At 52.2% G+C, this 21,256-nt stretch overlaps 8 protein-coding genes across 8 annotated transcripts; 1 reads left to right on the top strand and 7 right to left on the bottom strand.

The window, feature by feature from the left end:
* Positions 1 to 1,015: 1,015 nt before the first annotated feature.
* On the bottom strand, positions 1,016 to 2,048 carry EI97DRAFT_378926 (histidinol phosphate phosphatase H; the record flags this gene model as incomplete). Its single annotated transcript, XM_033795689.1, has 3 exons — positions 1,016 to 1,243; positions 1,294 to 1,833; positions 1,893 to 2,048. The coding sequence occupies 3 exons, from the start codon at positions 2,046 to 2,048 to the stop codon at positions 1,016 to 1,018; spliced, it is 924 nt and encodes a 307-aa protein (XP_033653202.1).
* A 1,273-nt stretch (positions 2,049 to 3,321) lies between these two features.
* EI97DRAFT_443091 (uncharacterized protein) lies at positions 3,322 to 3,978 on the bottom strand (the record flags this gene model as incomplete). The annotated part of the gene is made up of 1 exon (XM_033799795.1): positions 3,322 to 3,978. One exon carries the CDS (start codon positions 3,976 to 3,978, stop codon positions 3,322 to 3,324), a length of 657 nt encoding a protein of 218 aa, XP_033653201.1.
* Positions 3,979 to 4,527: 549 nt separating this feature from the next.
* Positions 4,528 to 6,114, bottom strand: EI97DRAFT_434076 (uncharacterized protein). Its single transcript, XM_033798530.1, has 6 exons — positions 5,980 to 6,114; positions 5,827 to 5,899; positions 5,650 to 5,732; positions 4,990 to 5,587; positions 4,791 to 4,922; positions 4,528 to 4,706 (listed from the first exon to the last, which is right to left on the bottom strand). Exons 1-6 carry the CDS (start codon positions 6,012 to 6,014, stop codon positions 4,686 to 4,688), a joined length of 942 nt encoding a protein of 313 aa, XP_033653200.1. The 5' UTR covers positions 6,015 to 6,114; the 3' UTR covers positions 4,528 to 4,685.
* Positions 6,115 to 7,272: 1,158 nt separating this feature from the next.
* Positions 7,273 to 9,746, bottom strand: EI97DRAFT_378796 (uncharacterized protein; the record flags this gene model as incomplete). Its single annotated transcript, XM_033795683.1, has 5 exons — positions 7,273 to 7,573; positions 7,706 to 8,499; positions 8,547 to 9,241; positions 9,296 to 9,323; positions 9,375 to 9,746. 5 exons carry the CDS (start codon positions 9,744 to 9,746, stop codon positions 7,273 to 7,275), a joined length of 2,190 nt encoding a protein of 729 aa, XP_033653199.1.
* A 1,238-nt stretch (positions 9,747 to 10,984) lies between these two features.
* On the bottom strand, positions 10,985 to 11,861 carry EI97DRAFT_67968 (uncharacterized protein). The gene is made up of 2 exons (XM_033803001.1): positions 11,124 to 11,861; positions 10,985 to 11,072 (listed from the first exon to the last, which is right to left on the bottom strand). Exon 1 carries the CDS (start codon positions 11,767 to 11,769, stop codon positions 11,275 to 11,277), a length of 495 nt encoding a protein of 164 aa, XP_033653198.1. The 5' UTR covers positions 11,770 to 11,861; the 3' UTR covers positions 10,985 to 11,072; positions 11,124 to 11,274.
* Positions 11,862 to 15,026: 3,165 nt separating this feature from the next.
* Positions 15,027 to 17,217, bottom strand: EI97DRAFT_443088 (uncharacterized protein; the record flags this gene model as incomplete). Its single annotated transcript, XM_033799794.1, has 2 exons — positions 15,027 to 15,149; positions 15,202 to 17,217. 2 exons carry the CDS (start codon positions 17,215 to 17,217, stop codon positions 15,027 to 15,029), a joined length of 2,139 nt encoding a protein of 712 aa, XP_033653197.1.
* A 202-nt stretch (positions 17,218 to 17,419) lies between these two features.
* On the top strand, positions 17,420 to 19,040 carry EI97DRAFT_67867 (uncharacterized protein). The gene has a single exon (XM_033803000.1). The coding sequence runs from the start codon at positions 17,457 to 17,459 to the stop codon at positions 18,732 to 18,734; it is 1,278 nt and encodes a 425-aa protein (XP_033653196.1). The 5' UTR covers positions 17,420 to 17,456; the 3' UTR covers positions 18,735 to 19,040.
* Positions 19,041 to 19,560: 520 nt separating this feature from the next.
* On the bottom strand, positions 19,561 to 20,421 carry EI97DRAFT_434070 (glyoxalase/bleomycin resistance protein/dioxygenase). The gene is made up of 2 exons (XM_033798529.1): positions 19,792 to 20,421; positions 19,561 to 19,730 (listed from the first exon to the last, which is right to left on the bottom strand). The coding sequence occupies exon 1, from the start codon at positions 20,187 to 20,189 to the stop codon at positions 19,815 to 19,817; it is 375 nt and encodes a 124-aa protein (XP_033653195.1). The 5' UTR covers positions 20,190 to 20,421; the 3' UTR covers positions 19,561 to 19,730; positions 19,792 to 19,814.
* Positions 20,422 to 21,256: the final 835 nt, after the last annotated feature.

Here is a 21,256-nt window from a genome sequence, read left to right as displayed (position 1 = left end):
GGTCACCGTGCTGATGGGCGGGGCAGCGGGACTGCCCCTCTATCCTCTTTCTGGCAGCATTTCCAATACCGGGGAGGATTTCCGAGACATTAGGACCTTGTCGAGCTGCAGCAAACCCAAGGATGTATCGTATCTGATCTGCGTACCCTTGAACGAAGCTCATTAGAAGTGAGGGACGAGACTTCTGCTGAGTCGTCAGAGGAATCGGAGAAGGCGAGCGTCGTTCGAATCACCATCTGGGGGAGGTCCGGAGCGCAAGTTCCCTCATGGCAACATATACAAGCCAGACCTTCGGGCCTTACCGGAATCGCTATGTCACGGTCGTAGTAACGGAAAATCAAAGCGCAGAATCGGGCTGGGTTTGTTGGACAAGACCGTCCGCATACCGGGGCATCACGGTAGTCAACATCCAATGTCAGGGTCCTTGCAGGCACGACCAATCCGAACCTTCTGACTTCGCCCTACTAGGCTTCAGCACTAACTCCAACCGTGCTTCTCGCGGTAAATCAGAAATTGAGAACCTGCAGTCTTTGTGGGTCCTTGTTCGCTCTTTGATGTCCCACCAGTGGTGGGTATGAGCCATGTCATCGCCGGAAGCTTACGCAAACAGCTTCATGGTCCCAGAGCAAACCGGTTTCGAAAATCATGGCTCCTGTGCAATGGAGTGGGTTCCCAGCAACTCGGTCTGGGTCGGTATAGTCCTTTCATATAGGTTCGGTTTCTAATCCAAATCGCCGTGCAGAGCTGCAGAGCGATTCATACCACCACGAAGTAGGGCGGCGCGTTGAAGCTAACTCTCGAAGCAAAGAGCGCGTCCAGGTGCGTTCCGTCGAGAGAGAGGTGTTTCACATTGATCACAGAAACCCGTGTTCGACGCGTGGAGACATACATGACGTGATAGACAGTGTACAGGTCGAAAAGAGAAGTAAGCTGTCGTAAGTTGAGCCAGTATTTAACAGCCACTGACGACAGCCGAAGTGCCATCTCGATCTGTGCACAGGCCCGATTACAGAGACTATGGTGCGGACCAAATGGGATCTCGCTCCAGATCTCTGACGGCGATGCTGGAAAAGCCGCAAAACCGTGTATCATATTGCCGTTCCTTTGTGGGATCGGCGTACCAGATCTCCTTGATTCCTACTCGCTGAATGAACTCAAGCAGCCGATTGTAGTGCGTTCCGACTTGGGCGATGCCGTGGCTGTCATCGGATATTGTGAATCGCCCACCTAGTGAAAGGAAATGCTGCAAGGCAATCAGTGAAGGTTCAGCAAAGGGATGGCGGTGTGATTCACCTGGCATACGGCCATGCAAGGATATGGCTCGGCCAAGCCTTTCCGCAGAGCCGCGGAATTGAGTTCTAGAATCCCACCATATGAAGCGATATATTCGAGATTGTCTCGTATGCGTTCCCATACAGCTTCCATGCCCTCAAACTGTGTGTTTGGGCTATCGCTCTTGAGGCGTATGAGGTCGAAATGCCCAACTACGGGCGGGTTCAAGGCCCGTAGCATGACGTTCATCTCAGTGAAGTAGTGGAGGAATAATTGCTCATCCGTGCCTCCTGCCTTCTCTCGCGCCTGCTCGTATTTCTCCCTGTCGAAATCAATCGGGCAGCCCAGTACGTGATGGACGGAGCCGAGAAACATTTGTATGGTGCCCGCATATTGGCTCAATACGTCCCTGATGTCGTCTTCGCTTGAGGGCCTGATCCATTCCGCTTCGAACCCTATGATGATCTGGATCTTCGAAGAATATAGATGTTGGAGACGGCAGGCCTCAACCACATAGTCTGAGAATCTCTCCTTCAGGGACGCTGCTGTATATACCCCTTGCTGCATAGCCGTTGGGTCAGCTGCCGAATATATGCAGGCTCGGACAATAGATTACGCACTTCTTCGGGGTAGAAGTCCTCTTCCGGACGGTAAATGTGCTCCGTCAGGGCTAGCACCCGGAAGCCCTTAGATATGACTTGCTGGACGACCTCCTCCAACGTATTCTCCGCATGGGCGCAGAACTGGCCGGAGTGACTATGATGCGAGAAGGGCATCACGCCGGGGACTGCAGCAACGGCTCCTGTTTGACGCTCGGATTGGAATGCAGAATGGGCACCTTCTAAGGCGTATATAAGACCTATGTGAGTCGAGACGGAACTCAAGCAGAATGCCGCCTTGAACGGTAGGTATAGCTATTCCGACGCTGAGTTGGTTGCCCGAGGACGGATGACATTCGCCCGTGTGAATGCGGAAAGTCAAAATGACGGGGCTGCGTACAGAGTCATATCAAATTTTGAGAGTGAAGGAACTGGAGATGATGATAAAGTCGAGAGGAATATGGACGATGACAGACGTTCAAAGTTGAAGGGACGTTAGGAACTCACGATGCTGGAACGAATTTGGAGGTCCGCACCGGTTATCGATATTGTGGGGGGCGGGTGTGTAGGCCAGGCCGGCCATAAATGTAGCCAGCCAGATTTTTAGTTTTTGCGCGAGCGTACGGCGCAAAAAACTAGACTCTTTCTTAGATATCTACGCAATAATAAGAGATTTCTCTTAGATTTTTTAAGGGCAGCTAGATTTATATAAAAAGAAGCTACAGTTTAATTTTAGTAAAGAAATATTTTATTATTACGTAGATATTTAAGAAAGAGTATATCTTTATTCTAGAAGGGACGTAAAAAGGTATATTCTTTCTTAAATATCTATATAAAAACAAAATATTTCTGTATTAAAATTAAACTATAGCTTCTTCTTAGATAGATCTAGCTGCCCTTAAAAAATCTAAGAGAAATCTCTTATTATTGCGTAGATATCTAAGAAAGAGTCTTGTTTTCTATGCCCTAAGGCGGGGTAATTTTCGCGAACAGGCGCGAACCCAGCTACGCAACCTGCGCAGGTCGCAAGGCACAGGTCCCGAGGTCGCAAGGCAGCCTGCTGCGCAGAGAAAAGGAGGTGCAGAATTTCCTAAATATCTACGCAACAACAATGTATTTTTCTATAAAAAAGAAGCTACTACTAGAAGTATATAGAAAGAATATATTCTTAAGTTTTCTAAAGAAAATATTTTGTTGTTGCGCAGATATTTAGGGAAATCTGCAGGTGCGCGCCGCTGAAGTTCTCGAAAAAATCGCTGGCCATGTTCATGGCCGGCCTGGCCTACACACCCGGCCCCAACAATAAGCAAGCTTCCTGCCCAATCCGGCATCACTAGAGCTACCCTGACTCCAGCTTCTCCCCTTCGTCGACGATACCCAGACACCAACCAGATAATAAAATCCCCTCCCTTAAACCCATCCATACATCTCCTCTACTCCAGCCGTCACCCTAAAACACCCCACTTTCATCCCTAAAACCCCTGGCCTGCTCCAACGCCCTCCCCCTATGCCCCTCTCCATCCTTTCCCCCATCCCCATCACTCGGAATAAATCTTCTCAAGACTCCCTCCACATACCCCTCCGGCACCCCCATCTTCAACGCGTCCTCGATCCCCCTGTTCATCCTATATACATACTCCTTCCTCGGCGCATCCTCTGTCGTCCGCCTCCGATCGATATATACTAACATCTTAACTCCCAAGTCCGTAGGCGGGGTGTTCTCGATGTCCTCGATGGGAGAAGCGGTGCCGTTAGGACTGCGCCAGAAGTCTACCGGGAGGAGTTCCTTGGTGTAGGCGACGGGCACACCCTCGTTTTCGTCGAGGCGGGATTCATCTTCCGGGAGGAGGGAGTAGACGAGGCCGAAGACGACGTTGGCGTATCTACTTTCGTTGTTGTCGTCGTCGTTGATTCCATCCATTGCAGTGTCCGAGGAGACTTGCACGACGTTGGCATAGCCGCGGTCGTTGATGATCCATTTGTAGCCGCTGAGGCGGGCCAAACCTAGGTATTTTGATGTCGGACACCGGAGCTCCATTTGGTGTAGCCAGAGGTTGGAGCCGAAACCGAAATAGATTGTTGGATCTTCTGCGGAAATGGAGCCCATGATGGCTTGGTCCAACTGGAAGGAGGGAAGGACAGGAGAGGAGACAACAAATAAACGGAAAAGCAATGACAGTGGCAGAAGGTTCAATAACAAGTGCATGGAACCTGGAGCCGCAACGAACAAAATGGATATCAACAGCACAGCGGACCTTGCAAGCTACGCGGCCAGGCAGCAGCTACTGTTCTCCTTTGAAGCGAGAGGAAAACGAACTTCAGTGGAAATGAATGGAAGATACAGCTAGCGATGTTCCCAAGTCCTAAGAAATGATCGGTGGGAGGGACGAAGGTGTAGTTGTGGAGTTGCTGTGGTTGTGCATAGATAGGTCGCAATGCCAAGAATATCGAGATGTCGCCTTTGCCGAACTATCCCGCCGGCTCAGTTGCGGTATTCCACCTGGGCAGTATTGGGTGACGAATTCACGCTACATGAAGAGGTACTCCACTCCCTCGTGGCACTAAGCAAAAAAAAAGCAAAGTTCATTGAAGCCAGAAGTCTCCATTGACAGGCATAACAGCCTACTGAGAGCAGGAAAACTACCAGGAAACAAAGATGATCTGCATCGAGACGGCCGCATTGCCCTGCAATACTCGAACGTAACATTCCTGCCTAGGACCCCGAGCTGCTCGTCTACACCCTACCTATGAAGTCAGACCCCTAGGCTCCCTCACGGGACTTGCGGTAGCTGGCCTGCATTCACCATCAATCAGCTAGGAACTCCGGTATTTTTGCTACGCAGAGAATCAGAAATGGGCGGGCAGTGCACCAGAGGATGAGGCAGCGGATCAGAAATCAGATGACTGGTGGCGACGAACCTCCTGCTCAACTTGCAACTGATCGACCACTGGGGCCAGCTCGGACAGAATCTCATAGGCCTTCTTATGGTATTCGAGCTGTGCGGCAATGAGGTCCGCGAGGTTGCGGAGCGGTTCGGGAGTATCCAGGACCTACAGGGTCATCAAGTCAGTAATCAACGGCTACAAGTTTGGTGTAGGTTTGAGAATGCCAACTCACGTTCTTCATAACTCCAACAGCCTCCTCGGTCTGTCCCACGAACTCATCCTCGGCCTGCTCAATCTTTGCCCTCGCCTCCTCGCTCAAATCCTCCTCCAAACCATCCTTCCTGCCATGTTGGCCAGGCAAGGAAAATCCAGGATTCTTCACGCTAGCCTTCGTCGCGTCAAGGCTCAGTCGTGCATTCTCCACAGCCTTGCGCGCACGAGTCGCAAACATGATGTTTGTATTCAGAGTGGTACTCCATCCCGCGAGAAACCTGCTCTGGATCTGAGCATCCTGTGCCAGCCTTGCCTCCCCAATCTTCTCGCTCGCGATGGCGAACTTCTCTAGAGCAGTGGCCAGAGGGTCTTCGGTGGCGGAGGAGTGCTCTCCAGACAAAACGTGGGAGCTGTTCAAGGCAGCGCGGGCGATAGCATGGCTGAATGTCTTAGGCTGGGGCTTTGCGGACGGGGGCGCGGTGAGAGCGGCTTGCGCTTCGGCCGGGGTCGTTGCGGACGACAGCAGATGAACCTTCTCCGCCACGGTACGACCGAGGTCGTTGAAAGATTCGCGAATGTTGGTCGGATAGTCGTATGCTTCATTTGAGTACTGAGAGCTGAGGGTAGAGGATGTCAGTCAGCGCCCGCGAAGCTGCAGTAGGACTATGGGTGTACGTACGTAACTTGAAGCATAGTATTGTGCACCTTCTTCAGAGCATCGACCCGTTTCTCAAGCTCGATGTAGTCCGGGGGAAGTTGTGTCTGGAGCGTTTGTTGTCAATGTTTTGCTTTGATATCAGGAGTTTCATCGAGTGTTGGGACGTTGGGACCGTGGAAGTGTTGGAGCCGTGCGCACCTTATCTTCGGCTTGCCCAAGCTGTTCCTTGACATACTGTTGCGTCCTCGCAGCAAAAGGTGTAAAGGAGGCACTGTAATGTTCTTGTCAGTCCCTTGGACCCATTTACAAGCTCCTGAGCTTCAGGAGTAAGGAATGGGCAAGCTTGCGTACGAAATGTTCTTGCCGAAAGCCTGGAACTTGTCCATGATAGGCAGCGTGTACCCGACAGGTTACTTTCAAAAGGTCGTCGTGTTCCTAAAACAAGACCGCTGCGGGCTTTCCTGTGCTCGTGTTGTTCTGGTGCTGATGGAAGAGGACGCTAGGGTCGCTAGGGTCATGCGGCGCGTGCTGTGGCTGGGCAATTCTATGCTTTTACAGGTTAGCGCGAACCTGACCTTTCATCTGAAAGGAATCGGAAACTCCTACTCCGTATATCGCCATGCCTCGAGTTACCTCCGCAGCTTTAGGTGTTGGTTGACAGCTTATCTAGTCATATTATGTTATGTGCTACCTTGAAGCATTTCTTCAATGATTTGGACACTTGAATAAGCATTGAAGCCGCGCATCCGCCCTACCTAAAGCTACTCCCGTCAACACTGACACTTTGTCGAAGGTTACAACGGGAAAACAGAGATAGTATTTCTTTTTAGGACCTTCACATTGAGTGCCAAGTTCAATACGATTGTGTAAATAATTAATACCATAGGTTCTCAGATATAAGTATACAATTGCGGCCGTGATCATTTGGTTGCTCGAATCCCTCGAACTTGTCTACCTTTCTCCATTACAAGCCCAGAATAGAAAAGGAGTCGTAGGGTTTGTACTGGAGCCCAGTCGAGAACCAGAAAATCAGGGATCTCCGCCATGAATCCGCAGTGGTGACGAGAAAAGAACTGACCATGCCGTGCGCCCTCTCCCAGGTGTATCTCAAATATCTAGCCGTGAATGTCCCCGCTCCAGAAGCCGTTCCCGCTGCCATTCCCGATTCAAGGTGAGCACTTTGCGGCCGCGACGACGCGACGTGCTCGATGACGGTAGACTACCGACTGATGATGGAGTACGATGAGAAAAGATCGCCCGATCTCGTGAGGTCAAAACAACGGTGCGCGGAAGACGCCAATATGTATCCCGAAGCTGAGGTTGAATCGCTGCACTTCTCCTAAAACGGCATGACGAGCTGCAGGAGCGATGACGGTTACACTGCGGCGTGTTCGTTGGCGCAGCACAGGTCCTGTGGGAATACTCGTCCGGCGTGATACGAAGGCGTTTCGCAATCCGAGACGGCTTGTCGTACCACAGGGCTGAACTTTAGATGGCTTAGAGGTGACGCGCTGCTTTTCGCGAAGTCGTTTGGTTTAAATGTGACACTGAGGAATCAAGGGACATTCCGCTTTCTCAGGTCTGTGGGCCTTGCGGCTGTCTCCCTGCAGCTTATTCAGGGCCATGAGCCCCTCCTGTGTACACTTAGGTATCATCCATAGTCGCGGGTACAGCTCCACTCGCAAGGACGCCCTCGATCGGAGGAGAGTTGCCCATATTGTCGTCCGCCGGTGAATCCGAGATGGTCAGGGTTGAGAAGATCCCTTTCATTTCCCGTAAGTCTTCTGAGGTCTGGTCCTTCGGCGCCATTGTTCGTTCCTGTATGAAGTCTTTGATCGAGCGGATGATGGGAGGGCAGTTTTCGTCGTTGGGGAACCACCAGTCGGAATGCGCCAATCCCCACTGTTCGAGCATCCGATTTCGCAGCGTGCTTGAGTATATGTAACTAATGTTGCGTTAGTCATTGCAGCTGGGTTGCGATAACCAACTCCGCCAATCAATGCCTCGTGTCATGCCAGGCACAGTGAACTGGCATTCCTGGGGAACTGCAGGCAAAAAAGCAATATGAGAGACATACCCTGCAGATTCAATCTTTACGAATGTGCGGCGACACCATTGTATGGTCTTCGGGTCCTTCGGGAGAAAAAGCGTCGCGATAGCTAGCGATGCTTGCGCCTCGATGATTGCGCCAGGAGTTGCCTTTGGGCAGAGACAGATCGCTTCGAAGACCTGCGCAACGCGGAGTGCCTTGTGCTTTAGGTCGGGATCGAAAGGTTTACGGAGCGCATGAGATATTTGGATTTGAAACATGAGTATAATCCCATACATGTCCATTATCAGGTAGTTTGTTGTCCATCGTGATCCACCCCAGATAATGTTCGTTTCGTAAGGATTGACGATGTCGTCTGGATCTGGATCACCAGCTAGATCGGTGACATGTTCGCTGGGGTCTAGTAGCACCGGATCAATGTTCTTGTCCAGGTTGTTGATCCGATCGGCCAGCTTGGGCAGCTCCTCCATGAACTTCTCATCCGTGAGCAGGCCTCTAGCCTTTCTTGCAAAAAGATCATTCGAGTCTTTGGCCACTAAGCGGGAATATGCGAAACGTTCTTCGTACTTCATTCCCAGATCATGGGGAATTTCGCGAACCTTCTTGACATAGTAATCGTGAACACTGACATACCACTCACGACCGAGGACAGACTCGCCGCCTGACTGGAAACCAACAAAAAGGTCAAACCGAATGTACCATAACAGGACCTTCCGTATAAATGCGGACTGCAGAACCGACTCAGGGGTATATAAGCGTGTAAGAGCGTCGTAGGCGGCCTTTTGGTGCCACATCAGATTGACCCAGTCTCCGAGCATCTCCTGAAGAGGTATTAGCAAATGTTGGTTGACGGCGATCATTATCCTACCTCGATACTAGCAAGCTGCAAAATGGTAAGGAACGTAGCGAGATTCTGCTTTCTGCTTTTTTCAATTGATGCACGCAATCGAGAGACCGATTCGTTGTAGTATTGCAGGAAATCGGATATCTGACCATCTGGTTTGCTGAGAGTGTGGAAGTACGCTGCGTATCCAACCACGGCATATCGAAGGGGTTCGTGCTTGACTGCCATTGCAAGCAAGTCGGTCTTGAAAGCATTATCACCGTCGCGCTTGAGCGAGTAGTGATGGTGGGACATGTGGTTCTTGAAGTAATCCAGATAGAATCTGACGTCTTGCGGGAAGGTCGTGCTATCTGTACTGGGAGGCATAATCGCTCGTGAAATAAGGCCGCTGGATTTCCGTGAAAGAGCCGGGCGACTTTCACTACGTTTTCGGATCGAGGATGCGTCTTGTGGTGTAGGACTGCGATCCAGGGTCAACGCTGGTGTATCGGAAGCCTCTCGTGACACATCTGTTTTTATGGCAGATTTTGCATCCATATCGTAATCTACTTCTTCACCGACATCCGCAATCACCGGTAGCCGCTCATGGGATTCGTCATAATCATCTTCAGGCGAAAATTCTTCCTTGGTCGCTTTCAGATTGCCTTTGCTCCCACTACGGCTTGGCCGTGGATTCGACTCATCTGGGTACACGCATTCGCGATTTCCCTTACGGCATCCTGAGTAGAAGGTTAGAGCACGAGCATGCGGCCTACCCAGGACAAGTTACTAACTTTCGCAGATGGGATGTGTCTCGTCGCACTGTTGTTCTCAGTCAGCGTGCACCGCACAGTCAGTCAGGTAGCTACTCACTTTGACTCTGCGTTGCCTGCATGTGAAGCAACCGCTCCGCGTTCGACGATGCTTGACGCCAGCCGCGTGTTCGGGACCAGACGACCTGCGCCTGGCGCGCGCATTGCCGCCTTGCTGGCTTTCGAAACCCGGTCCAGGTATATCTGCGTACTGGTCTGGATAGGTATGTGGAAAGGGGTGTTGGGAAAATTGCGGAAAGGGCCCGGGCATACCGTGATAGAGGGGGTTCCCTGGCATCTGCTGGTGCGCGAATGATGTCTCGGGCGGCACCAACGGCGGTCCATGAGGGTAACTGGGATTCGGAACGGCAGCAGGGTCGACGCTGTAGTATTCAGGCGGTATGAACTGGTTGGAATGGTAGTATTCCGACATGATCGCTTGTATGTTGTAGAAGGTGCGCGCTGCGGGAGGTCCGAAGCTGGTGACAATTCCCCGGTAAAGATGTGATCAACGTCCCCTATCCGAGGCAATACAGGACGCAGATTGATCACAGTGTGCTTGGGAAACCAGCGCAGTGCGCAGACGGACACTCGGAGGGTTTATGGCGTATTTGACGATAGCCAAATAACGGGAGTGCTGAATCAGGCCAGGACGACTACTGTGATGACAGCGAGGCGGACTGCGGTTGAGGCTGCGCCAGGGCCCTTGCTAGTACCAAAAGACCAGACCACGGCGGCGGCTTTTCTAACAACAGGATGGGTCTCGATGGTGAGCAGGGAGGTAAAGTTCGAGAGTTCTTGCGCTGCACGACCAACAAGGCACGGGGTAAGTGAAGTCCCACTGTGAAACTCAACGGTGGTGCAGTCGGCACTGTGAGGGACACAGCCGTCGCAGATAGATGTGGAGTGTATGTATGCTTCGTGGGAGAGCTACGTAAACTGCTTTGTGCTGCCAGCGATGCTAGGATGTCAATATTGGAACCAAGAAAAAAGCAGGGAGAACGACACTGATGCCGGGCATAGCTACCTAGATGTGGTAGTCTACTACCCTACATCTCTGGCCTGCGCTGGGAGAAATGGCTCTGCAAGCTGCGGCAGGGGTGAAAGGACGAAAAGCGGCCTGTGTGCTTTGCACAGATCAGATTGACCTGAGGTGCAAGGCTCCACGTCCGTGCATCAGAAGTGGCCGACAGGATCAGAGTCCCACCAGTCGTCAAAGTCGGATGCTGCCGTTGGATATCTGCTACTCCGTACAAGCACCCATAACGTGACGACAAGATGCCCTTTGCCATCCCGGTTCTTCCAGAAAGGCGCGGAGAGTGCACCGTCCCACTCCGCGGTCTAACCCCCGCTAAAGACGGACGTTCGAGGAAGGGATTTGAGAGGGATCGTAATCCTTTTATGGGAATGTGAGCGAGTTCCCATCGAAGCATCAAAGTACCCTAAGGTACACAGTAGAGGTGGCCCATCAACCCTTGGAAGCGGGGAATCCATTTGAACCCGCTCTACCGTATGTTGCACGCGCTGGAACTTCTCCCATCATCCGGTTGATGATCACAGGTGGCCAACTACTCGTCAAGCCGGTTGACGGCGCAGCAGCGAGTTGGACCATTCGCAGCTCACTGTGCTTCGTGCCTAAAGGCACGATGACTTCTGCAGGAACAGGTGCCAAGGCTCAAGGACTAGTAGGATGACAAGGAGACGGAGGGGTGCCTGTGGCAATCTCGCCACTAATGGAGAGAGCAGAGGTGAGCGGGTTCTATCGAGAATCAGCCACTCCTTCGAAGAGCTACGAATTCGTCAATATTACTAGCTCTGGCTAGAGACACATCCCTTCACGGAGTCTTTTGTCACAAATTCCGCTGCTCGCAGGGCAGCAAAGTGGAAGTCGACATCGGGAGTGTGGACCGGGTGAGATGCAGTGCGTGATGGCCCACCAGCACAGTGCAGCTGCAGAAAATTCAACGAATGGCAAACTCCGGCTCGAGTAAGATGGCTGCCGCGATGCATGCGGCAATTGGGTTGGGCTGGCGATTATTTGACGCCGTGGGGTGCGGTGGAGCGCCACGGTTAGTTCCTCCTCTGCAGATGGTGTGAAGGCGTCTCCGGAAGAATCTGTGATACGGCAGAGTTCCTATAACACCGGCGATATTTTCGCGTTTTGCCCTATCAAGGACGGCGGCCGATGCAGGCCTGCAAATGTCCCGCTGTCTTGGGCTTCCCAACCTCAGCAATTTCCAAATGATAATGGTGGAAGATGGACGTTCCAGAATGCAAGGCCCCAAGACGGCTTGGCCGCAATCAAGTTCCAAATATATCGCGGCCCCAGCAACAGGGCCGTTGGCGGGAGAAGCAGGGCCTGGCTTCGAGAAGAGAAACTCCCTAGCACCCCCGCTGCGGCCTGGGTGATTCTCTGGGTTGACAACCATCTCATCATCCTGGCGCATTGGACTCATCTACGCTCCCGGCTTGGTGGTTACTTTGGAAGTCGGGACGACCTGGGTCCGTACGTATCTGGCTCCAGTCCATCAGGATTCATCAGCCCAGCTGTCCACCCCTCCAGTCAGACCCAAATGGACTCCCGGCATGAGAAAAGGAGATTGGTGAGGTAGACAGTTGGCATCTCGGAGCCATCCAATCCTCAAGGAGGCATAAATTGCTCAATGCCGTACGCCAGCAGTGGTGGCGCATGGGTGCTGACCCACGCCGGTGACATTCGCATTGACATGGCGCACGCCACAAAGTTGCAGAATGTACCTCCACAGTACCGGTAATTATGGATACTGTGGTCTTTTTGGTCTGCGAATGACCTTTGAATTGACTTTTGGCTGAAACTCTGGTCACCTCGAGGGCTCTCTCTTCTCTTTTCGACCGCACGGCGTTTCATGCTCCTTATTGCGTCTTGGTGACAGTCTCTGCTTGCTCTGTACCCCGCATCTTCGAGTATTGCGTACCTAGGTACACAGAAGTACTTGGTAGTACATGGGAAAAAAGTCGGTGAAATTGTGGGACTTTTCGTGCTCTTCTGCCGCATCGGGTGACTCCCCCTTGATAGTCTCCGCCTTGTTCGGAGAGGGCACCCGTGATGCATGTGAAAACTGCTCCCTTGAGAAATGGGCAGTGTCGCCCATGCTGATCCGTCCCTCTGATCCTTGGTGTTGTTCCATGGCGTGGAGATTATTGTGTCAAGAACGCGGAATTGTGGTTTTTGGTCCGACAAAAGATGCCCGGGTGCTCATACCCCCAGGGCCCGACCCTGGTTGATCCACGTGCGGTGCCCAGGGTGATGACTTCTTCTCTCGCCCTGTCCCCGTCCCGTCGATCGGGATCTGTCTCCCTTGAAATACCAAGTACGGAGTATGTCTGGATATGTCACCTCGCTGCCCAGGGTGACGACGGGGAAGCTCCCCGTCTCTGGGGCAGCGCTGAAAGACTGATAGACCTCGGAAGCCCCTATCTGCTACGTACCTACGTAAAACTCTTCAGCGAATCTCCGGCGAGCGGAAGATGTCGAACATTGATTCTTCCAATAATACCGAGGTGAGGGCTCTGTCCGGTCCTATTACCTGGTACAGAAATAGTACATTTCTTTTAGAGTTGACTCGAGAACTTAGAGCGTCCCTCTCCGGAGACCTGCCCCTATTCTTCCTGACATCATTGTAGGAAATGCGATGTCACGAGCAGGTGCCCACTGCAGAAGTTTGCTGGCATAACCTCAAAAAGGGGTACATTGCTACATTGTTTGGCGCTCTAATACTGTGTACTGTCTATGTACGGTGGCATATGGCACCCAAGCTCTCATCACTGCCTTCGAGGTGCAGTTACAGCTTACAGTCTGCAATGGCTGTGTCACACCAGTTCACACTCTATTGTCATCTTCAGCAAGCCCTTTTTTCTTCCTCTAGTACTCTTTTGTGGTCCTCTGCTGGCACGGTCCTTATTCGATCTCCCAACACGGTACTCCATCCCCAACATCCCTCCCACTCCGAATATCGAATCATTCATTCTCAGACCACACGTCACCGTATCTGCATTTCTCCAACTCCAACCCAACTCTGAGCCCACCATACGCAGAGAAAACCACACAGGGCCAAGATCAACACAACCCTTTCGGGAAAGAAACCCATGCCCCGATCCACGCCTTTGGTTATTCCGTCCCCTGCAGCTGCTCCCACAAATGGACGCATCGTAAACTCCCTTGTCCCTTACCGCGCGCGTGCCTCATGCTGCCGCCCGTCCAATACTTTATGCCAACGTCCGCCCATCCTCAGTGCGAATACTATTGACCATTATCGTTGATGATAGTCCTTCCCAGCAAATCACAGCCTTCCCTTTACGGTCCCGTCCCACGACTCATCTCACTGGCAGTGACGCATATATCTCGACCAAATGCACATCCACAAATGTACCCGCCACCGAGGTGACACTCCTAATCAGGACAACATTCCCTCTTCGGGATTTCCGCATCTCCAAAACAGTTCGGTCCCTCGAAAATTGTATCCAAACTCTGGGAAATTCTGCTTCATGCATGGCTTGGCGACCACTCCTTCGGAAACAACAAATTGTCTTCCTAGTGGGCATTATTGTTGACGGAGGGTGGAGCGCGGGGAGCGCCGGAACGGGACCAGTTCCACTCCCAGCTTTGCGTGCGAGAACTAAGAGAAAAGATGACGAAGGATTCCAGCCACCCCTCCTGAGCGGATCCTCATGCTTGGGGAGGGTTGCCTATAAAGGGAGATACTATTAGGGATTTGGGGGTGAGGTTGAAGGACCTCTGTGACCGTCTCGCGTTTCTGCAGAACTTCATGTGTTCTGTAACTGCGATGGCTACCGCTTTTTCTCAGGGATCATCCTGTTCAACAGCGTCAAGCGGGCAACTGGAGGGTTCGAAATGCCAGGTGATATTGCTATAGATCTGCCTTCTGATGACACGCAAAGGTACCCACCTCATGGGCCCCTTCGTCACGGTGGGAACTTTGATTGAACTTGCATTGGGCGCTTCGAGAATACAGTCGCATATGCCCTTCGCATCTATTCCGGTGCACGCGCAATACATTTTAACGACCGCCGTACCGAGAATCACACGCGCACGAGGTCACGGAAGCTATGTATTGCGGTCATTAAAATCTGTATACACTGTCTCCAAAGGCCGAGGGACCAATGACCAGAAACGTCGTGACTAGTGACCAAAGCCAAGCATATATGCAGCCATGTGGAAGAAAGGAAGCAGAGTTTGTGATCATTCAGTCGTCAGGCAAATCTCCAAAGTAAGATGAAAAGAACCCAGTACCAAGAGCGATAGACCCAAACCTAGAACCATATGTCTCTCGCAGTGTCTAAATGAACACTCCGCATAGATAGATATATCTCAATGCCCAAACTCCCGCTTCCCAGTCCATGCCCAGCCAGCATCGCCTGAGAAACCTTTCGCTTTGAACCGTGATCCTCCATGCTGATAATGATGCCCCTGGGGGTATTGCTTCAGAAAAAGAGAAAAGCCAGAGAAAAAGAACGCCGAGCTTGGTTGGCAGGACACGAGACGCCTCCCAAAATGTAAATAGTGGTGAATGAGTACGATATGTGAAATATCATCCTGGGGTCGACAGATTCCTAGGCCAAGGTCCTTGAAAAGTGATGTTGATCCTTCATACGACTTCGGCCGTGAGCGAACGAGGAACGTCTTTTCCGGTCGCCCAACAAACGCATGTATTTGTCAAGAAATATGCTGTGTGCTAGATGGTGGAATAGGTGTCCCGATAGACTGAGGACGCCCCGTCTTTTCGTCCACGCCTTGGCCGCGACATAAGGGGCATGAGTTGCGACCTGTCGTGAGCCACTGTCCATGAGTTAGCCGGGGATCCATATACAGAAGGATTATGCATGCTGACCTGATCGATGCAGACCCTGTGGAACAAATGTCCGCAGTTAACCAATCTTCTGGCTTCTTCGTTCACTTCATAGTCACACAAGCAGACCAAGCAGCGCGCTGAAGCCAAACTGATTATTTCCTTGCTTTCAATGCCCTCCGCCACAACGCCATCCGGAGCCACCCCACGAATTGTGAAACGGCCAGGAGCCGCTGCAACGTCCTCCTCACTTGCGACAGGAGGCTTCGCAGAGCCAAGAAGGCTCGACAGCAAAAGCATGTCTTCATATGTCGGTGAATCGGTGAAGAGGCTTGGGGTCGTAAGAATGGGATGATTCTCGGGGTAGCTGCCACCGAGCACATAGATAATCCAACTCCTCGCTCGCGCGTCCCAAGGTCTATTGTCTGGCTCGGCGACCCCATTCCTGCGAGATGCCCAGCCGTTGAATCTTGAATCCGGTTCAACGAACCCATTTCTGCGAGCTGCGCCAGACCCGAACCTTGTAAAATCGGACTCGCTCATTCGCCGTTGACGAGGAACAGTCGGCTGTGTTTCTGGATGCTCATCGGTAGGCTCGAGAGTTCGGCGGATAAAACTGCCACGCCGGGAGGGTACAGCGGATTGCACTGTAGGAGAGGGCGGGGATGTGGAGGCCGTCGGTGTATTCGTGCCAGACGATATGCGTGATAGCCCGACGCTGGCCGGCGTAGAGGGCGGGGGCATGGAACCCGAGGGTCCATCGTTGAAGGTCGACAACGGTCTTGGTCTCTCTGGCATTCGGTGATGTCGCTGACTGTCGTAATTCGAAGGGAAGTTGTTCAGACCACCCATCGAGGCCCTGCGTCGGTGGCTAAACCTCTGCTGGGGTTGCCTTGGTATCCCATCAGTGGAGCTCGTGCCAGGCTCCGACAAAGGCGCCGGAAAGTTTGAAAGCACGTCGAGAAAGCCGGGTATGACGTCGTCCGGTGTAGGCGCGTTGGGGTTGATCGAGCGAATGCCAACGATTATGATTGGCACCATTCTGTCATCCCCTTCTTCGTCCCGGCTTTCCTCTTCAGGTGAGCCCATTGCGCTGTCTCGGTCGTTTGAGGAGGTGTCTCTCCGGTTCGGCCTAGGTGACCCGAACCTGAACATCCGGAAGAAGTTCACTGGCGTGGGGTCACCAGTTGCCTCGACGTCGGCTGCTTCGGCGTTGTTACCAGCTTGCCTCAGAACCGAAGCTATTCTGCCGTTTTCCAAAGCTTGAAGAAAGCTATCGAATGTTGCATCCTCTCCATCGCCCGCGACATTGCGCGCCTCAGCCACCGCGCGATGATCGTCCCCCACGAGCGACGCAGCTGTAGCCGTTGCCGCGATGGAAAGAAGGCGAGAGAGCATATCAGCCTGATCCTCATCTGTCGACGACGGGGGTGACCGCCTCCTTCGTAATGAGCTGGTTATGCTACGCACCCCTCTGTCATGCCTGAAGGTTGGTCTGATCGAGGAGGCGAGGCTCCTGGTCCTGTTCGGTCGCGGTGGTAGGAGGGAGTCTAGGACGTCTCCACTTTGTGGTTCTGAGGGATCGTCCAAGTCGGTGTCCAGCGTAGGAGCCTGGAGATTGGGCAGGTAGAGACCGGAGTCTTGAGTGGTGGGGGTGCCAGGCCGAAGGTTGGTGCGCGAGGAGGAGCGGAAAGGCCGGCTTAAAGAGGAGGGATGTAGCGAGGAAAGATTCCTTCGGCGGTGGAAGATCTGAGGAATGTGGGTGAGAGAGGAGCGGGCTCGACTGATGCGAGATGGTGGGTTAGGCACCGAGGGAGGCTCGTCAGTCTCAGATGGTCCAGCATCTGAGCGTCTTCGATAAGCGGAGAGAGCGTTGAAGGGGTAAAGCCGCTGGGATACAGGCCGCTGGGGTCTGGGAGTCGTAGGCCTCCCCTCCTGAGCGGCGTCATCGCCAGCAGGCGTCGGTGGGCTGAGTCTCGGTGCCCATGATGTTGGGCGTGCGCGGTCCCTGTTGGGAGGACTTGGATCTGGCCTCCCTCTAGAACTAGCTTGACCCATGGCGGGATCCTGTCCAGCGCTGGGTCAATAGGTAAGGAAAGAATAGGTGGTGTACGTCGTGGTGGACGGAGGGTTGGTGGCACCTTGAGCCTCCAGTGCATCCCGTCATGGTCTCGGCCGTGTCACGTGGCGCGTCCGCTTGCTGGCTTGGCAGACCTCACCACATCTAGTCGACAGACAATGTTCCTTATGTCGAGTCTTACAACTCGCCAGAGGTAATTCGTCGCAAAAACAGAAAAATGCAGCTATTTGCGGCCCAGACGCGCCCCGGCGGCAAAACAACGCACTCGCTGCGAGCAGGCCAACACCTACAATCGAAGAGGAAACGAGACGAGGACGATTGGGACGACGAGCATGAGATAGATGGCCGCTCCCCGTCCCTAGACGCGGTCTCATATTCCTCCTCTCACGCGCACAAGACAGCCCAGCTGCGTGTCGCAGGTTTATTGCCCGAGAATGCGGCTGAAATACCGCCCACGCCCTTTCCTCACGCACCGGCTCGCACTCCCAGCCATCCTCTCAACGCGTCGAAACTCTGGAAGGGTTTGGCTGAGCTGGATCCTCCACTATTTGCTGTCAATGCCACGTCAAACAGTTCTTTCGTTGGCGGTGTAAGCGAGCCGCTGGCATCGCGGCAGAAACACCTAGGCCTACTGAGTGCAGTCATGCATCGCTGCTTGCTTGAGGGTGACTTCCACCGAGCCGGGAAGGCATGGGGCCTCATTCTACGAACCCATATTGCTGGTGTACCTATTGATCCCCGAAACCATGGGCGCTGGGGCATAGGCGCTGAGATTCTGCTGCGTCGAGGCCACCGGCCAACCCAAAGTAAACTTGACAATAATGCAAATGAAGAATCCTCATTCGGGGAAGAGTCCTTTTCAGAAGAAGGATTCGAGCTCGCCAAAGAATACTATGAGCGTCTAATAATCCAGCATCCTCACCGAAAACACATAACTAACGTCATCGATGAACTTACCTTCTATCCAGCCATGTTTTCCCTCTGGATTTATGAAATCTCGGAAAAGAGTGCTCGGATGCGCCGAACCTTCGAGGAAAGCGATCAAGGTATGGATGATGGTATCACGGGTTTAGAAGAGCGCCGCGCCCATCGATCTGCAATCATCGCATATGAGCTGCAACATGCCAGGCAGATCACTGCACGACTGGATCAGCTCATCGTATCGCCACCCTTCGACAAGTCACCGGATCTTTTGCAGCTTAGAGGGATGCTTGCTCTTTGGATTGGTGACCTCATCCTGAAGAGCGATGAACCACATCATGATAATGGTTCTTGGGACAACCTTTTGTTTGACGAGGATCTCTCTATGGAAAGCACCGATCCCGGTAGGGAGCGACTGCAAAGGCTCATTGATAGTCGGAGAGAATATCGACAGGCGATGGACAGCTTTGTTCGGGCGCAGGTCAATGGCAGAGGACTCGGAGATGTCCTGGCTAACACTGAGGAGAGGATCCTTGACCTCTCGAGGAAGATCGCGAAATTCGAGCCGGAATGACGCTGAACAACAGTATCGACACTTGTATTAGAGCGGACGTATATGTCATGCTTAGGAAAGCAATTGGGCTTCCACCTCCATGCGGACAAGTGCTGATTGAGGCTCACATGGCGGACTCGGACGACCGCGTACCACAACCCGGAATAACCGCAAAATTCCTCCTTCTAAGCACTCCTCGCCGGAACTTTCCGTTGGAATAGACACAACGTACAGCATCATGCCCTAGTGCTGGGAATGCTATGTAAAGGATATGAAGGCCTATACAATTGTTAAACGATGTAAGAATCCTCGCACAATAATCGTTAGCATAACTCCTGTCGATCGGTGAAATCCACTCTACCAGCGATCTTCACACAACTTCCTAGAAACTAAACCTCCTACCCTCCTTGCGCATCTTCTTGATTGAGCGACGCGCAGCAGCCTTCCCGTCCTCGACCAGGACTTGCTTGCTGTCGTCGTCTGCTAACTCGTGCTCGCCCACACCAGCAAGCAGTCGGGCAAAGTGCTCCGGGGCGAGAGTGATGCACCCATGGAGGGTGCTGAGCTCCGCATTGAGCTGGCGTTGGTGCTGCGCTATCAAAGGAAGTACGAGGTGGCAGAGGAGATAACCTGATGAGCGCTAGAGGAAAGGCGCTGGGGAAAGAGCACACCAGCACGCTGACCAGGGAAGAATTGTTCTCTAAATTTCTAACATGTAGCGGGTCGTCTCTCTCTTCGATGCACGCGCATGTAGCGTTGCACGTTAACGGGTTGCGGTTGTTTGTGCTCTTGGGTCGGGGCAAAGGTGATAGAGGAGTCGCACACGAAGGTTGTGGGAACTGGGAACAGGGCAGCAGTGCTCTCTGCGTCAACGGTTGCGGGGAGGAAACATAATGATCAACTGCCGCAGATTCTGAGAGTAAAGTATAAGCTGCCAGAGTCCCCACGATTCCATCTACATGCTTGTCCGACTATTCGTTCCAGCAGACACCCCAACAATTCTTCTCTCTTGCCTTTCTATGCCGCAAGCCAGCAGTCAGGGTCCGCTTTTTGATCCTTTCACTATGCGAGCTCTCACCTGTAGGTTACCATCCAGTGGTTTTACTCCTTGTCCTGGCAGAAGGTAATGCGATTCCCAAACGGATCCATAACGGCCATCTCCCCAGCACCAAGCGCTGAACCTTCCTCGATGCCCGGCTTCAGGTACCGATACGTCTTGGCTTGCAGCTCGCCATGATACGCTACCAGTCCCTTCATCGCCACCCGCACGTGGACGCCGGGACTGCCGTCGCCGTGGTGCTCGCTCAGGTGCAGCACCAGCCCGCCCCTCGAGACTTGCCGATACAGAGGCGCGTTGTCGTCAAACCTATGGTCCCAGTCCACCATGAAGCCAAGGTACCCAAGGTAGAACTCGTCCGCCTTGGCCATGTCAAAGACGCGGAGGATTGGAATGACGGATCGGAACTCAATGGCCATGATGCCTTTGCGGCGCGCTGTTATAGTTGACAAAGGGAGCACAGCAGGAAGAGGTTAGACTGCTAAAAGCCGTAGAATAAGTGGTCTGTAAGATGAGAGTACAGAGTTGTACAGGGGAGGAGACAGTTAAACTCTCGCGGACAGTTTGTGTTCAGTGAAAGGCATTACTTATACCTCAACGCCAAGGATTTGTACAGCAGGCAGCAGTGGTTCTGTACGGAGTACGGCTGGCACCATTAGTAGGCTTCAGCCGAAGGCGGATGGCAGGCGACAGGACTGAATATGCTATGTCTTCGGAAGTAGACGAACACCTCGATCACGCTAGCAAGGAGGAACGTTCAACCCCTACGGTAGGCTGTTGTAAGCAACACCGCCACCACGCGAATTTGCGATTTTGCGATCTTTCGCGAACACGAAAAAGGCAAAAGCAGGCATTTTACTAGGTATAAAAACAGCTTATTTCTAGCTGCGCAGTACCGCAAGAAGGTATTTTTAAATAAGTAGTAGTTAAGAAGAAGAGCGTTATAATAAAAAAAACGTATATTATTTTCTAAGGTTATATAACTATAATATATAAGTAAAGTAGAATTTATTATACTCTTTTTTTTTATAAAGCTACTATATAATAAAGAAAATATATTTATAATAAAATTCTATTAGTTTAACTATTATTTATTTTATTTTAGTATTTTAAATAAACTATAATGTAAACTATCACCGAGATGGCCACTCCACCGAGACGGCCACTTTTCCTTGGCGCAACCAACATTACAATCAACACAAGATGTTTCAACAACGTAACGTGATATTAATTGAACAAGAAGGGAGAATTGATCTTACACTTCGGGCCTACAAATCTGGCCAATTTCAAAGCCTACGACGTGCTGCTGCAGCCTTCAACATTACATACCAGAGGCTCTCTGATCAGCTCAAAGGAAAGCAATTTCGATGTGATACACAACCTAATTGCAAGAAGCTCACTATAATCGAAGAGGAAATGCTCGTCCGATATATTCTTGACCTCAATTCACTAGGATTTGCATCCCAGCTGTGTGAGGTAGAAGATA

The sequence above is a fragment of the Westerdykella ornata genome, assembly GCF_010094085.1.
Source record: "Westerdykella ornata strain CBS 379.55 unplaced genomic scaffold EI97scaffold_13, whole genome shotgun sequence".
Taxonomy (NCBI): Eukaryota; Fungi; Ascomycota; class Dothideomycetes; order Pleosporales; family Sporormiaceae; genus Westerdykella; species Westerdykella ornata.
The sequence above is the reverse complement of the archived record's forward strand: the minus strand, read 5'-3'. Positions and strand labels throughout refer to the sequence as shown.